Source organism: Glycine soja, chromosome 12 (genome assembly GCF_004193775.1).
Source record: "Glycine soja cultivar W05 chromosome 12, ASM419377v2, whole genome shotgun sequence".
Lineage (NCBI taxonomy): Eukaryota > Viridiplantae > Streptophyta > Magnoliopsida > Fabales > Fabaceae > Glycine > Glycine soja.
This window is the reverse complement of record NC_041013.1, coordinates 745,806-762,495: the sequence shown is the minus strand read 5'-3', so window position 1 is coordinate 762,495 and position 16,690 is coordinate 745,806. Positions and strand designations below refer to the sequence as shown.

Below are 16,690 nucleotides of genomic sequence, written 5' to 3'. Positions count from 1 at the left end.
CTTTGAACGGTAATATATGCGTTAAATTATCAGCAATGAATCTATAACGTTTGTTACCCGTTCCCCTTCTCAACCAAAAAGAAGACGAAAGGAGGTTGGTTTCTGAATGAAGTATGGGTGATGAAAAAAAAAGTTGAAGTACATCACAGGTGAGGTGAAGTTGGTTTCTGAATTTAATTGAAGCTAGCTAACCCAAACCGTGAATCTTCTTAATTTTTGTATCGTATGACCCGATTTAGAAGCACAACAAACCAACCTACATAAACAAAAAAAATAAAATACAAACATCTTAGTTGCATTCGCTGTATTTTCCAGAAGAGAAACGTGAGCTGTACGTTAATTTTGTACAACATTTTATGTAAATAAATAATGCAATTAATAAAAAACAAAGTAATATACTTTGAGTTGTTCCAAAGAGTGGGTCCCTACTTTGTCTGTCTAATTTGTAGAGAGAGAAAGATACACATCCTCCAAGACACACACAGCATTTAATTTTTATAAAGAATGAAACGGATGCACATTTTTGCAATCCCATAAAAAATCGTTTTTTTGATACTGATTTCTAACACTCTGAAGCACATTTCATCTGTGGTCCAAACACAAAATCTTTTGTTTGCCCTGCTTTTGTTTTGTTTTGTTCCATTCCATCCATTCACCTTGTTCTATGTTCATCTCCAGCACCCCTTGATTCATTCATTCAAAAGCCACAAACTTGAATTGATGATGGGGTACCTCTACCTTTCTTGCAGAGCCGAATCCGCTGTCTCAACCTCCAATTCGGTGTCCTCTTCCAAAGAGAAAAGCAGCAGCATCAAGATCCAAGAGTTTCTGTACAGTGACCTCGAAGCTGCCACCAATGGCTTCTCCGACCGCAAGCTCCTCGGCAAAGGGAGCCACGGCTACGTCTACAAGGCCGTCGTTCGCGGCCGTCCCGTGGCGGTGAAACGTCCATCGCGGCCACAGCATCATCATAACAATGTTCCCCAACGACCTGTCTCTTGTTCTTCTTCCTCTGCACCCTCCGAGGTCGACAACGAGATCGACATCTTGTCCAAAATCCAGAGCCCCAGGTTGGTCAATCTGGTCGGGTTCACCAATGATTCAAGAGACAGGCTTTTGGTGGTTGAGTTCATGAGCAATGGCACCCTCTACGATGTTCTTCATTCCTCTCCAAGGCCTCCCAACTGGGGTAGGAGGATTCGTTTGGCTTTGCAGACTGCAAAAGCTATTGACACTCTTCACTCCTCAACCCCTCCTGTGATTCACCGTGATATCAAGTCTGCTAATGTTCTCATCGACCGCAGCTACAATGCAAGGTTAGGTGATTTTGGTTTGGCCTTAAGAGGCCATGTTGATGATTACAGACTCAGGTCTACTCCTCCTGCTGGCACCATGGGCTATCTTGATCCTTGTTATGTCACTCCTGATAATTTAAGCACCAAAACTGATGTTTTTAGTTTTGGGATTTTGTTGTTGGAGATTATAAGTGGAAGGAAGGCTATTGATATCACTTATTCACCTCCTTCCATTGTGGATTGGGCTATTCCTCTTATTAAGAAAGGGAAATTGTTGGCTGTTTATGATCCTAGAATAGCACCCCCCAAGGATCCGATTGTGAGGAAGCAGTTGGCTGTGATTGCTGCCAAGTGTGTGAGGTCTTGTAGGGAGAGAAGGCCCTCTATGAAGGAGGTTGTTACTTGGCTTTGTGGGTTGTGTAAATTGGTGCCTCTTCATTCGTGGAATGGTTTTAACAACCCTTGCATGATGGTTGAGATTGCAGGGCGCCCGGTGGAAGCGGCGGCAGCGGCAAGGAATTATGGTCAATTCAGTTCTAGGCTGGAAGGTGTGGAGGAAGGAAAGTTTGATGCTTTGGATGGCAGGTTGTCAAAGTCTGCAATGAGGTATTCTAGGAGGGTGTACTCTGATTTGGGGTTCAGCAGCAACTTGATGGACTTGATGGCTACCACTGAGGAGCCTGAATTTCTTAGAGATGCGGATGGGGTGGAACATAGTTCTAAGTCAGCTGAACAAGTTTCTGGTAGCTCCAGCAGGTTTGGGAGTGGAAGATATTCCATAAGAGGGAGGAATCTGTACCGGCCTTGTTGGAGCGACAAGGATGCATTAGGCTTGAGTAAAGGCCAGATTTTAGGTCAGAGTGAGACTACTTCGAAACAGGATGGGGTTTCTGGTTCCAATTCGAAGAATTTGAATTCTGTTGCTGCCGAGGTTATCTAGTTTGAATTTAATTGCCGAGACATTTAATTGGAGTGATGATGCCTAGGCTTGTGAGCTTTCCTTGCTTGCAAATTGTGTAGATTTGTTGTTGGTTCATTATTTGTGGATTTCAGATTCATTTTTAGTAGGTTTTTGGATTGAAGGGCACATTCCTGATGTCCCCTTAACGTTGTTCAAAAAGCTTTGCCTAAAGATTTTGTTTCCCCCTCAAAAACAAATGCAAAAGCCATTGTATGAATGATTCAAGAAAAATTCTAAAAACTAATACATGAAGCTGCCGCAGAAAAATTGTAAAAAAAATCTACCATTGCTTGTTGGTTGAATAAACTGTTTGTATGTAGCTCAAATAAAATTTTCAATACCAGCACTGTTGTGGTCCTTCTTTTTTGCAATTCTGTTACCAGCTTTTGGTTTTTTGATCTGTCAATTTCACGGCTTATTTCAAGTAAGATTTTGAATTATTGCGCCTGTTGTTGTATGCTCTATTTATTAACTGGTCATTCTTTGATTCCTTCTTCATCTACCCATGGTATGATCAAAATCTTTTTAGCAGTCGTTATCCATCTGTGTATGAACAAGGAGTAAGGATCCTTTAAATTAATTACAACTTACCGAGTGGGTTTTAAAGGTACTGTAATGTATCAACAAGGAGATTTCTTTTTAGGTAGTCAAGTTTGCCTTAGACTTTGCATCCTCCCATTGGCATTAAAGTAGCACTATATTTTAATCAAGCAAATATCATTAACCTTGGGGCCAAGTTTGGTTTCAGAAAATTGTGGCGTAGATTAATATGCTAGTTTGGCATAGGATGATAATTTTATGCAAAACAAAGAGAAAATGACAAAAGATTAAGGTCTCAACTTCCATAAGTGGTGGTGTCTAATGGGGCCCACTAAGCCGATAGCAAAGTTTCGATTCGTCATGTTGTGATCAGTATATGAAGAATTTGCATTATCACAAAATTGCAGCTGCTTAGGTAATACTAATAGAGACAGCTACGTAGCAGAAAGTGGGAATATTTTAAATCTTTAAGTTTCCGGTTTCTATACTTAGAAGTACTATTCTTGTATGTCTGTTACTCTTCTGGTCCTATTTCACGTGCAACTCTTGAGAGACGAACGAAATTATGCTTTAGCCACACAACGTGAAGTCTCTTACTCACTTCAGTAATATTCTGCACTCTGTTAACTATTTGAAATCTGGTAAAACTGGATTAATACACCGAAAGAAAATATTACAAACCTCGCATAAGTGAAATTAGAGAAAGAAAAAATATTGAGCTCTTTGTAATCACATTTTTGTACAGTCTCTTAGTAATCACATATTCACTTGAGAATTGTATCCAATTGCAATATTTTTCATATAATTATATTCATTCCTCTCATTTATTTTTCTGTATACTTATGATTTTGTGCAAGTTTTTAAATTATCATATTTGATAGGAAAATGCTTAAACATACGAAACGGTTTTCGTTAAAAATGGACGAAGAGTGCATTCAGTCAATTTCCAGTTTTTATTTTATTAATTTTCAATTAAGTATTTGTTTTGGACAAAAGTTCAGCCGTTTTTCAATTGTCATACTAAATAGCAGTCCTCTGTTTGATATCTTTCTGTACATTTATATACAGTGATTTTGTCATCTAAGTAGTAATTGTGAGGTATAAGGAGCATTATTAAGCTCCAGTTGCATACTCGAGTCATAAATTCATTACGTATTTTGTTTTTTTTTTAAACTCAATATATCTCCCAGTTAGAAGTCAGAGACTAATAACTTAAAAGTAAATTTATTCAAGAGGTTAATCATTCCTAATGAATGTTGTTCAATACACATGGGTATGGAGTTCAAACTCTTAACCACTTGTTCAAAGGATATACCACGTTGTGTAATTCTGTATTATGTCATCTTAATTCAATTTTCTCAAGGAAATCGCATGATTTGAATTCTTGATTCTCATTCGTTTTCTATAGACTTACTATAATTATGCCACCTTAAGTACTTAACAAATGTGAGGCAAATTGTGTTATATATATATATATATATAATAGTAAGCATTGTTAACTTCAATTGGAAGCATGAGTCGTTCTGCGTTATTTCTGCCTAGTTTCTCTCGAGGAAATCGCACGATTAGAAGTCCTAAGATGTCATGGTTTGAAATTTTGAATGGTATGACATGAGTTGATATTTTTTATTTAGTGGCAAATTATTACAAAATAGAAATTTATTACTTTTAGTCGTCAAAGGAATTAGACAAGTCTAGTAAAAGACGGAAGAAGTAAAACTTTCACCACCAACATTTAGCGAAGACTCTAGCTATTGTTCATTAGTCAACTTAACTTTGGTATTGGACTAAAATCTTGTTGGAGTTCTAAAATTTAACATGACATTGTAAGAGTATTTTTATTGGTTGAAATATTTTTAGATTCTTAGAGATCTCACTTTAGATTATTGAGTCACTTTTGTGAGTCTCCCTTAAATATATTTTTGTTAATTAATTTTAAATTAAATTTAAGTAAATAATAACTAGTTAATGAGAGAGACAATAAAAAATAATTTTTTTGAAAGAGAAAAATTCTTGAGAATTATTTTCCTAGGACACAATCAAGATTTTTGATGATCGTCTAGTGATAGAAATGGTGTAGAAGAGTGTTGACTCTTATAGGCAAGTATACCAGTTTGCACAAGTAATAATTAAAACGGTAAGTTCGAGTATCGTATTCACAGAGAATTTATTTGACTTAGATGTCGTATACGCGCAAACATTTTCAACTTTGATAATAAAGATAGAGAAACTCATTCATGGTTTAATTTTCTTTAATTAATTCTTCTAAACTTAAACAAATGACAAAATAAACACAAAATTGTAGAACAGAATAAATATTAGAGTAAAAGCGTCGGAGAGTATTCTATTGAACTTTCTCTTGCCGTACTAATATGTTTTTCTCTATTCAATATTACTCTAATGTTCTTGCACCATCAATTTACTCAGACCATGATTCCTCACATGAAAGAGTCTAACTCTCTTAGTTTTTGTTCTTGATTCCTCAACAAACTCATTCTAAGGGAGCTGCACTACGCACAAGATACAATATTTACTAGATTATTGCACTCTATCCCTAGATATACAAACTTCTAGTAGCTCTACCAAGTTCTAAGGATTCTAAGCATTTTCCAATACTAAAAACTTAACTAAGCATACAAATGGATGATCAAGCCACAAGTATGTAAAATAAACACAGATAGAAGCAGAGAACACTAGAAATAATATTAAATAGATAGTTAGAAGTTTTACATTAAGAGTGCTTAGTAGAAAATCTCCCCAACAATAAAGTTTTTAACCCTCCATTAGTAAGGAGGGCTTAATACAAAGAGGAAATGATATTTGAATGAAAGAAAGTGGTGAAAATATAATGAAAATGTCTTCTCTTCAGCCTTGGTGTCGTTTTCCTTCTGTCTCACGTAGTCTGTCTCCTCTACTCTCTCTATTCTCAATGTTTTTAAAGGTTTTTGGGCTTCTCAGCTTACGAAGGCGCGCTTAGGGAGCATGTCTCGCTGAGCGAGAGTAAGTGGCTATGCGCTAAGCGAGCTTGGACGTGTTAAGTACGAGAAGAGACAACGTTCTTGTTGGGCGGACTGACAGCGCACTAAGCGCGCTGCTCTCTAGCTCAACATTCTCTAAGGTTTTGTTCTCGCTTAGCGGATAGACTTCCTCGCTAAGCGGATGAGCCTTGCTTAGCCAATTTGGCTCGCCGAACGAGCTCTTCAGTAACATTTCAAAATCTTCTCTTCTTTAGCCTAAAAATCCAATTAAATCCAACATTAGTCAATAAAAATGGAGTTTTCACTATATAAATTCACACAAGAATAAATTATTTACAAATCTTGCAAAAGAAATCATAAATTAGAGGTACATTGTTATTTTTTCACCTATTTTTAATGCAATTAAAACTCATGAATAACAATTAACAAAGAGTTTGTGAGCTCGTTAACCTCCCTTAAAAGTTATTCTAAGATTTACAAAAATAAGTTAAGAACTTAAAAATCAATCATTTTATCTCCTTTTAGCATCACTATTTCCCAAAAAAAACTCTAATGTAAAACTGTTTTGTTTTTAGGAATTGATTGATTGGAGAGAAGAAAAAAGAATAAAAGAGAAAAAAGAATAAATAAATTAAAGAGATAAAGTGTAAGATTCACACAAATTTAAATTTTCTTCCTCTTTCCTTTCTATTTAATCTCAACCAAAAACCTCTAAAAGCATATCTAAGTAAAATTGTTAGCAACACACGTTCTAATAATTTTTTTAAAACACGCTTTTATTATTGACCGAAATTCATTAAAAATTAAAAAAAATGTGCGTCATTTTTTATTTAAGGTCCTTGTCTATTTATTTATAGATAGATAGAAAAATTCTTAGAACAAATAATGTTCTATTTACCATTAATTTAGATTGAAATACATAATTCACTAAAATTTCAGAAATAGATGCGCATTTACTTTATTTTTTAGAGAAGATGCACGTTTACTTATTCACTTTAAAAATAATTTTATTATTTTAGTATTATGAAAACATCTTAGTTTCTTCTAATACAACTTTAAGAGTAAGAATAGAAACAGGGGTAAATGACAAAACAAGTGAGGTTTTCGGTTACTTTCACACTTCTGGTTATTAGAAAATTGTTTTAACAACAGCTTTTCTAGCTGTTTTATAAAAGGTTGGCGTTGGGTAGTGAGCCCTGGTGGTTGGAATGAAATCAAATCAAATTAAGTCATGTTCCTCAATATCATATTTGATCAATTTATAAAATCCTTATTTTGGCCTGTAGGCTTTTGGCGTTCTTAAAATGTACGTGACATAAGATCAATCAACATTACATGTGTTGGTAACCCACGTTTGATTCTCAAATTAACAATCATCCCCCGGTATAAAACCGTCCATTTTGTTTTTCTATGCGTCCTTCTCTTTTCGTTTATATTAATCATTGCAATTGCCAAACTCAACCTTTCATCATGAATCTTAACATGCCACTCCATATCCATCTATTACTTCGAAGATTTATCCATTTAGCAACTACCATTATTTCTTTAAAATAAGTAAGCATGCACTCAGTTTTTATTTTCCCCTTTTCTTTTTTAGACTGTATACCGTGATTATTTAATATAAAAGGATGGGATTTTATCCATACCAGTTTTACAAGATAGTAAAAGTGAAATGATACATTTTTTTCCACCCTCAAAATGATACAAGTGATTTTGGGATACTTAGGTGTCTAATTAAATGCTTTCAAAGTCAACTAGACTTAACTTTTACGGTTTTTTTTTTACCATTCATTAAGGCATTGAGACCCAATGAAATAACAAGTCCAAAATGACATAAAACACAATTAGTATAACAATTAGGATTTAGGCATTACAGAAGAGCGAATAAAACATTAGTTTAGCTCTCCACCTATTCTCTTTCCGATGAAAGACAGATGAGGTTGAAAATTTTCAATTAAATCTCATCCCCAAACATCACTTTGTTTAAAAATTTATTTTACTTATATATATATATACATATTTAAATGAATCATATATTTACTGTATTTTAATTCAAATAATATTTAAAAAATTAATAAATAATAAGAATCTTAAAAATAAGAAACTTGAGAACTAAATTATATTTTTAAGTAAAATATGTAATTTAAGTTTATTATTATTTTTATAACAGTTTGAATTGTTGACTGTTATAATAAATATATTTTCAGTCATTATAAGAAATAAGAGAGTGACAAAAAAAAATTGTAAGCTACACATATTAGAACTAAATGATCATATTATGAATATTCTAAGATTGATCAATATTTTATTTTTGGTGCAGCTAACACTCGTCAAGATACCATTCAACCAATGTATTTGCCTCCTGCTATCCTTATCCTTTTGGCCAACAGTCATTGGTCACACCAGGACAAAGAGATAATAGTGGCATCGAGGGAGTGAGGGACTTTCATTTTCTATAGGCTAATGAAAAGATGGGGCTATTATTACTATGCTTTTGCTTCTGTCTTCCTTTTCATGATGGCATTCTAGTGGATCGAACTATCTACACCACTTTTGGTGAAAAAATGGAGGGATTTTCATATGAGAGTGTGGGCACTTTCATAACAAGTATTTCTGCACATTATTTGTATACTTGCACGTATAAATAAATTAAATTTAATTTAATTTGCATCAATAAGATTTTCTCAACATCTATAGGTAAGAAACATTTTCCTACCTCAATTATGTTGATTTGGGTGATCAGAATTCTACTTTCTGTGTCGTACTACATTTCCCTCTGTTTAAGTGTTAACTGTCTCGGGCCATTTCTTCTTCCTCGTCCTTGGAGGCACTTTTTCATCGAAGGCTTATGAATATGGTGAGCCACTCTTGAGTCTATAGATCAATTCTCTTTACTTACACGTAGGGATGATAATTTTGAAAATAAAACACCATACATATTCTTTTAATTAATACATTAATTATCTAATTATAAGGAAGCTTAAAATTGGCATAATTTAACTTATCAAAGCACAGTATAACCAGATTTTCTTCATCAATTAGAAAAACCGAACAAAATCAGTATACACGACAAAACACTGAAATGGCATCACAACAATACGTGAACGTAGTACACAAATTCAATTATTGTTCATAAAATTATCCAAGAGTAAGTCAATTAAACTATGCCACCTTAAATGGTTTGAATTTGAGTTTCACAATAATAGCAATACAGACAGCAAGTCCATTTGAAAGGGCGATATTGGATTAGTTTAAGAGGAACAGACCAAGTCCAAGTCTATACCAAGAACCCTTTAACAGATTTTATACAATAGTTCATTCCTTTTTAATGACTCAAAATTGCCCTTATCAGAATTCTGAGGTTTCCTCTTAAACTTCAGTTTTTCTGTCTTGAGAGGTCAAGATCAGTAGAACCAAAAGACAATTAATTAATTTTATGTTTCGGAATTGAATAGCTGTTACCCAAGAAAATGACTACACAGACGCCAAGTTATCTTCACTCTGTCAGAGCCATTGGTGCAGCCAAAATGGTTTTTAGTACAGACAATGGCATCCACTACGAAGACAAATAAGAAGTGTTGTTTCCTAATCCGAGAAACAAGAACAATGAGTGTCTTTTACCTTATAACTGTTAGCTACACGTGAGAAAATATATATTCCTTTCCTTAGATTAAGGCTTTACAGCTCAGAAACTAACTTGCTGCATATCTCTCTCTTTTGAATTTATGAAATTGTCTTCTGAGACGGATGGAAAATAAGTATAATTAATGAATAGTTGACTCAAGACCCCTTATTATTTTTAATGTAATTAATTTCTACAACCATGTACATGCAGCAATTAGCCCAATACTCGGAAATTATTATAGGAGTTTTGTGTTTGTTTGAGCTGGGGCCTATAATTGAGGTTGTTTTATACCTTTTCTTCTTGCCTTTTAGAAAAACTGTACTCTTTTAGAATTAATAAATCACTTTTTTTCCATGGAAGGGAAAAGGGTCATCATGGAATGGAAGCTTGGTTCTGCAAAGGCCGAGAAAAAAGTCAAAAGGCTCCAACAATGCCATCAAGAGTCAGATCTTTTTGTGTCTGTACCTAAATGACATCTTTAGGTGAATTGAATCGCTTTTATAAGAGTTTCCAATGAAAATCTTTGTAGCAGTCTAGAGATTTAATAATGTCTGATTCGTTGGACAAATTTCATGGAAGAAAAAGAGGAATAAATAATTAAAATGAACAGAAACCTAGCTTTCTCAAAAGGGTTAAATAAATTTTTGAAGATTGTCTCATGGCTATGTAGAATGAAGTCCTCCCATCAACTGTGATGGACTTCATGGAGTTATTACACTTACACAATACACATCTATATCTATTCCGAATTTTGTATCCTGAGTCTCTTAAAAGACGTAATTATTTGTTGGATTAAATATGTTTGTTTTATTATTTTTAGTCTAGTTTTTTTTTTTAAATTTTAGTTTATATAAATTTCTGTTTTTTTTTTTAATTTCAATCTGTAAGATTTTTTTTTCATTAGTTCTTGTAAATTTATATTATTTTTTTCAATTTTAATTCCTACAAGCACAAACTAATATAGACTATAAAAAAAATTAGAATGTTAAAGAGACTACAATTAAAAAACACAAACTTACAATTGCTAAAAATGAAAAAAAAATTACAAAGATTAAAATTAAAAAAAGCCTAAAATTATATAAACTAAAATTAAAAAAATAAACTTGCATAGAAAAAAAAAACACTAACTTACCAACAGCAAAAAGACATTTAAGCCTCATTTGTTAGCGTATTTCCCAAGGAAAAAAAGGCAACACCTCCATCCTATAATAATTGTCATTATAAGGGTTGTTTATACAAAATTAAAATAACACTTTTTAAAACTTTTTTCTTTTTTTAATATTACATTTATTATCAGACGGAGAGAATATAATATTAACAATATTTTATGGTGGAGAGTTAATTAGTAGTTTATCAAGAAGGATTATTGAGAAGCAACAATGAATTGCTCTATTTCTTTTTAAGTGTCATTTTTTTAAGAAGATTTTTTGTTTATATTTATCTATAATTTTCAAAGTTTAAGATAAAATTAATTTTATTATATCTGTTTTCCACTTACTTCTCACCTAATTTTTAATTAATTTACACATTTGCAACCCGTATGTATTTATTATAGAATAGAATAGAAAAGAAAAGGTACAACAATATATTTTATGTACAATAATATTTTAAAATTTTATTTTTAAAAAATATATAGCTAGATTTTAAATAATTCACAGCAATAATTTCACCTTACGAGGAAAGACTTGGTTAATGTAGTTTTGTTGTTGATTTGCAAAAAAATGTTACCCCTTCCCTTAAAATAATATAATATTCGAACAGCTTAATCTAATTTGCAGCATTAATTAATTGTTAAAATAATTCTTCTTATATCTTTCATCTCTATACCCATTTGTAAGCTTTTAAGAAATGTGAATAAAAGGCTAGAATTAGAAAACACAGTAATCAAACAAACAAATTTAATGGTACAATATAAATTTATTTTACGTGATTATTCAATCACAAATTAATACGATAACTATTATAAAAATTAATAAAATTATTATATATAATAAAGCGTATGACTCTGAATGCATATTTTATTTTCTCCAAACAAAATCTAGAAGAAAAGGCTGCATCCTAAAATTAGCATAGGTGTTCATTTTCACCTATAGTGGTTACTTTTATGTTGTTTTATAATTTCAGTAATAACTATATCAGATAGCAGCAGTAACATACAGTAACAATAAAAATAGCTGAAGTGCAAAAAGATTAATTAAGAAGAAATTCAATGGAACCCATTTGAAATCCAAATTGCAACTTCCACTTTTAAGATTAATTATGAAGAAATTCAATGGGAACCCATTTGAAGTTCAAAAAGACTGAGAACTTCTCGTTTCACTACACATTCAATGTCAAATTCACCGCTCAAAAACCCACTTAATGTAGCAACCCCACTATACTTCATCGGATCAGAAACAACAATATACACTGACTTAATGATTAAGCTGTAAACAAGGAAGGGAAAAGCAGTTAGCAAAAGAGAGACACAGATATCCATTTGTAGTCACCACCTAGTAATGCTTACAGTGTGGTCTCATACAATACAATGTTGCTCCAGCTAGTTGGTCCCTTAGGAAGACCTACACTTGAAGGCAGTTCAACTACTAACAAACCATCAATTGAATATCTTTTCAATAATGTGTACTGCATAGCAATATTATCTCAAGATTACAGCTATATAAAAGAACCAAACTATGGTTGAGTATTATAGATGGAATAGTGATGTGGACAAAACAGAAGATGGATTAATTTATGCTATGCCTCACTGAAGATGGGATACTTGCTCTGTTATGAAACAGATGTTAAAAAATTGCTGAAATGAAGGAGGTTAATTCTCTAACACTATCCTTGGGTCATTGTTGTTAATTAGTTGAGCTAAACCATATCTCCGACCCATCATCAATATCATCTTCTTTCTACCTTTCTCTCATACTCTTATTCACTTTTAAATAACAACGTACCTAGCAAAGCCTCTTCTCATTTTCTCTCGCTTATTGCTTACAAACCCATAGACCCTCTCACCCTCTTCTGATCTCTTTCTGTTACCCTCACTAAAAAAAAATGGAACCTTGAACCTTCCTAGCTTTTAACCAAAACACGCATACACATTCAGATCAGACCGATACTTCTTAATTTCTCCCCAAGAACCAACGTAACGTTGCAACCCTTCGATCTCTCAACACATTGAGTCATGATCCCCATGGCAACAACCCTTCACCACTCTCAACGAGGAAGGTAGACACTCATTTGCCTAGAGTTCTGAAACTCTCAAAAGACACTTAAGATTGGTGGGCAGTAACACTCTTCCTCGGGCAACGGATGATTACTTGTTAACATTGATCGGTTATTGTGCACGAGCATGTTTGGAAGCAAGTGTTAATAAATTCGGGGTTGAGGTTCAACGAGTGATTGTGATCGGCTTAATGAGGCATTATGGTGGAGTCGGGGATTGTGCTGCTGCTGCATATAAACCATCAAAAACAATTAGTGAATCCGAGCTGTTTTCTAGAAAGATGGCAACTTGACTCGTCAAAGAGAGCTTCAGGTTGTTGGTCTTCAAGTGTCTTGCTTATCGTTGGTGGTTCAAAGTAAAACATTTGTACTTCATTTGATCCATTATGTGAAGGAATGCTGGAGAAGATAGCAGAACAAAAGGATATTCTTGGCATAAGAGAAAATGTTATAAAGAAGCCACCTTCGATTTCTTTAGTTGAAGAATCTGAGATATATGGAAGGAAAGCTGATAAAGAGAAAATTATTGAGGACTAATTACAGTCAAGCAATCTAAACAAGGATGGAGGAATTCCTATTGTTGCAATTGTTAGTGTAGTAGACATTGGCAACACAACCCTTTCCTAGATTTTGTAATGATTGGTGAGTAAAGAAATTTTTTTCACAAAGATCATGTGTCTACATTTCAGAGGGGCTGAATCTATGTGAAATAAAAAAAAAATTACGAGTGTGTCACCATGAGCTATTGTGATATAATAGATTTGAATCTACTCTATAGCTCAGACTAAGAATAACACTATATAGATTAAGATTTCTAATTGTTTTAGATGATCTCTGTATTAATCAATTTCTTTACAGTTGCATCAACTCTCTTTGCTTCCTTACACTAAGGTGACATTGCAGAAAGAACGACCATTCAAGACATCCTTCCCAAGGGATTTTCCTTTCTCGATCCGGGGCCTCCATTCAAACCAAAAAGGAGCTAGTAAAAGGTAAAAAACAAATTCAAACTTTCACATGCATACAATATTGTTTAAAAATATTTTTTTTTAATTTTTTATTTGTCTTAAAGAATCATTTTTTTAATTGTAAAATTACAAAAATGGGATATAAAATTATTCATAATAGTTGATTTTGTATTTAAGTTAATTTATTATGGAAAATGAAAATTTATCTAAAAAACTACTGATTTTTTTATCCATAAACACTAAAAATTAGTTTGTCATGAAAAACTTATTTCTTCGTTCAAAATATAAATATAGGATAAAAAAAATCCATTGTACAAATTTAAATATAAATCCTCTGTAATCTATTTAAGATAAATTAACCAAAAAAAAATAATAATTGGATTTTATCCATTTTTTAAGATTACTAATATAATTCAACTAAAAAAATATAAGTATCGTCATTTGTCAACCACGATTATGGTGAAACAGTAAAAAATACCTTAAAATCGAAAGAATTACCACCATAATTTATTAAAAGAACAACAAAAAAAACCTTTAAAAGAAAATGATTTTGAAACCAAATTTTGGATTCAAGAGTCGATTACAAGTGGGGAAAGTATTTAACCCTTTCCTACAGTCTGTTTGCCCTCACGACATCCATTCTAAAATAATTACCTATAGTTAAATGAACAAATTTGAATAAGTAATAAAATTATTTATTTTATCCCTCGAAATGAAAAGGAATATTTTTAGATTTTTTATTTATTGTTATTTTTAACAAGAGAAATTTATTATTAAAAAGAAATTTATTAGAGGATTATTATTATATATTGTTTTTTTTATCTTTTTAGTCTAACAAGATTGATTCTCTGTATCTCTATATGCAATAGACAATAAGAGCTACACAACTTTTTTTGTAAAAAACAATAGTGAATTATATTTTTTTATTATTTTTTTCTTTTTAATTTTAAAAGTTTGCATTATAATCAAGTAAGTGCATCCAAAGTCATTATTACAAAAAATTCTTATTATAATTTTAATTTATATTTTTTTATCTTTTAAATTTTAAAATGCTTTTGCCAATAATCAAATCAAAAGTACAACTGAGATGATTATTGTTAAATCCCTTTTTGATAATTTTTTACAATAATTAAATTACAATTACATCCAAAAAGTGGTTATCACTAAACCTTCGTAACTTCTGTAGTTACTAAAATGGGAAGTATATCTAAAGTAGTCACCACTAAAGCTTCATTTTATTATTATTATTATCTTTTCTAATACTGCACATGAACAGGATAACCAAATAACATAAGAAAAGTTATAGTTTAATGACATTAAAGCACAATAAAATAGCATGATAATATAGAAAAGTAATAACAAAAACAAAGAACTTGAGAAGCTGTAGGTGTTGGGAGGTAGCATTTATTTAAGAAAAGAGAATGATGGCATCAGAATGAATTTAAGGCATAAAAAGAAGTATATAGCATAAAGCAAAAGTTAAAAATACTAGAGTATAAAACGAATAATGTGGAGAACCAGTGAAGAAATGAGTGAACAAAGTAAAACAACTAAATTATGATGGAATAGAAAACGAAGATCAGTGAACAAACATTAAAACCCGTTGACGGTAACTGGAGCTGCATCGGAACACCACCTACACTGCTATCCTTTTGTCCACATAAGAAGCAATGGGGCTTTGTGCTTCTATAGCCAGAGAAACGATGAACGTCCATGGCTCTGTGATGCTGCCTGAAAACTTGTGCTGCATACACACTCATGGGAAAGGGTGCTTGGAACCACACCCCAACGTTTGAAACTTTTGAATTTCTTTTTGTATTATATTGAAACTACTCTTTCAGACATTTTTTTCCCCCTATTTTTTACTTCTTTTTTTGCGTTATTACTTTCATTTTTATTACTTCAAAAACAAAGATTCGAAAATCTTTAAACATTTTTGTATTTTTCTTTTACATTTTTGCATTTCATTTCTTTTTTAAAAAATTTTGCAACTTTTTTTTTTTTACATTTTTTAAGTTTTCCCGGACAAAAATGGTTATTTACAAGTATATTAACAATTCCCTTTTATTTCAATCCAAGTTTTCAAACTTATTTAAATATTGGCACCAACATTTTTTCTTTAAACTAAATTATATTTTTTTAAAAATAATATTTCCTTAATATATTCCCGGAAAAATGCTTTTCAACAATTTCAAATATCTTTTGTTCAAATCCTCATCGCATTCCCCCAAATCTACAACTACTATATGTAGCCATGCATTACACTCTTGCCCTGTGCCACTAAACAACTTCAAACAAGAATATTTAATTTTTTCCAACTAGAAGATTTTGATGATTATATGCAAACTATGAATTAATATGGCCTTATTTTCCAATGTAGAATATAGAGTAAAACAAATATAAATAAACTTTAACCCTAAATATATAAATAAAAAATAATCATATAAAGACCCTTTTAAAGTAAATAAAATAACAAGAAAATTTAAATAAAATAAAAAATAAATTTAAATACATCTTTAGTCCTTCCAAATTACTAAATTCACAATTTTGATCTCTATTTTAAATAGAGACATTGTCTCCATATTTTAGAAAAATCATAGATTCAATCCTCAATTTTATCTATATTTTACTTTTTTATTTTGATTCAATTAAACTCATGACCTAACATGTTCAATCAAAATATCATCAGTAAATAATTTAATTAATTAAAATATAAAAGATATATTAATTAAAATTAAAAGTTTAACTAAAATTACAAATTTGCTGAAATAAGATATTAAAATAGAAAGACTAAAATTATATGTTTGACAAAATAAAGTGACTAAAGATGTATTTAAGTCTTAAAATTACACAATTTTTTTTTGGAAAATAAGTATTTTCTAAAGAAATTTTAAATATTTTGAATAAAATCCTGGTGAACCGCACCCAAGCCAGCACATGAATTAAAAATAAAAGGATGTAAGATGCACATCCCAAAATGACAACTCTGGACCGAACGTTAAAGAGGTTTTTGGGACTGAGATACGTTTGTTTTTTAATCATATTTTCTTGTCCCGAGAGATCAGAAATCACTGACAAATTTATGTCAACCCACAAATACTAAAAGATCA

At 31.7% G+C, this 16,690-nt stretch overlaps 1 protein-coding gene and 1 long non-coding RNA gene across 2 annotated transcripts; one reads left to right on the top strand and one right to left on the bottom strand.

The window, feature by feature from the left end:
• Positions 1 to 467: 467 nt before the first annotated feature.
• Positions 468 to 2,627, top strand: LOC114380094 (serine/threonine-protein kinase-like protein At3g51990). Its single transcript, XM_028339023.1, has one exon. The coding sequence runs from the start codon at positions 721 to 723 to the stop codon at positions 2,233 to 2,235; it is 1,515 nt and encodes a 504-aa protein (XP_028194824.1). The 5' UTR covers positions 468 to 720; the 3' UTR covers positions 2,236 to 2,627.
• An 8,991-nt stretch (positions 2,628 to 11,618) lies between these two features.
• Positions 11,619 to 15,493, bottom strand: LOC114379715. Its single transcript, XR_003659572.1, has 2 exons — positions 15,173 to 15,493; positions 11,619 to 11,825 (listed from the first exon to the last, which is right to left on the bottom strand). It is a non-coding gene; the product is annotated as an uncharacterized LOC114379715 (long non-coding RNA).
• Positions 15,494 to 16,690: the final 1,197 nt, after the last annotated feature.

Bases quoted from the DNA above. Each gene is read 5' to 3' on its own strand.
- LOC114380094 (XM_028339023.1), top strand. From the start codon at position 721: ATGATGGGGTACCTCTACCTTTCTTGCAGAGCCGAATCCGCTGTCTCA.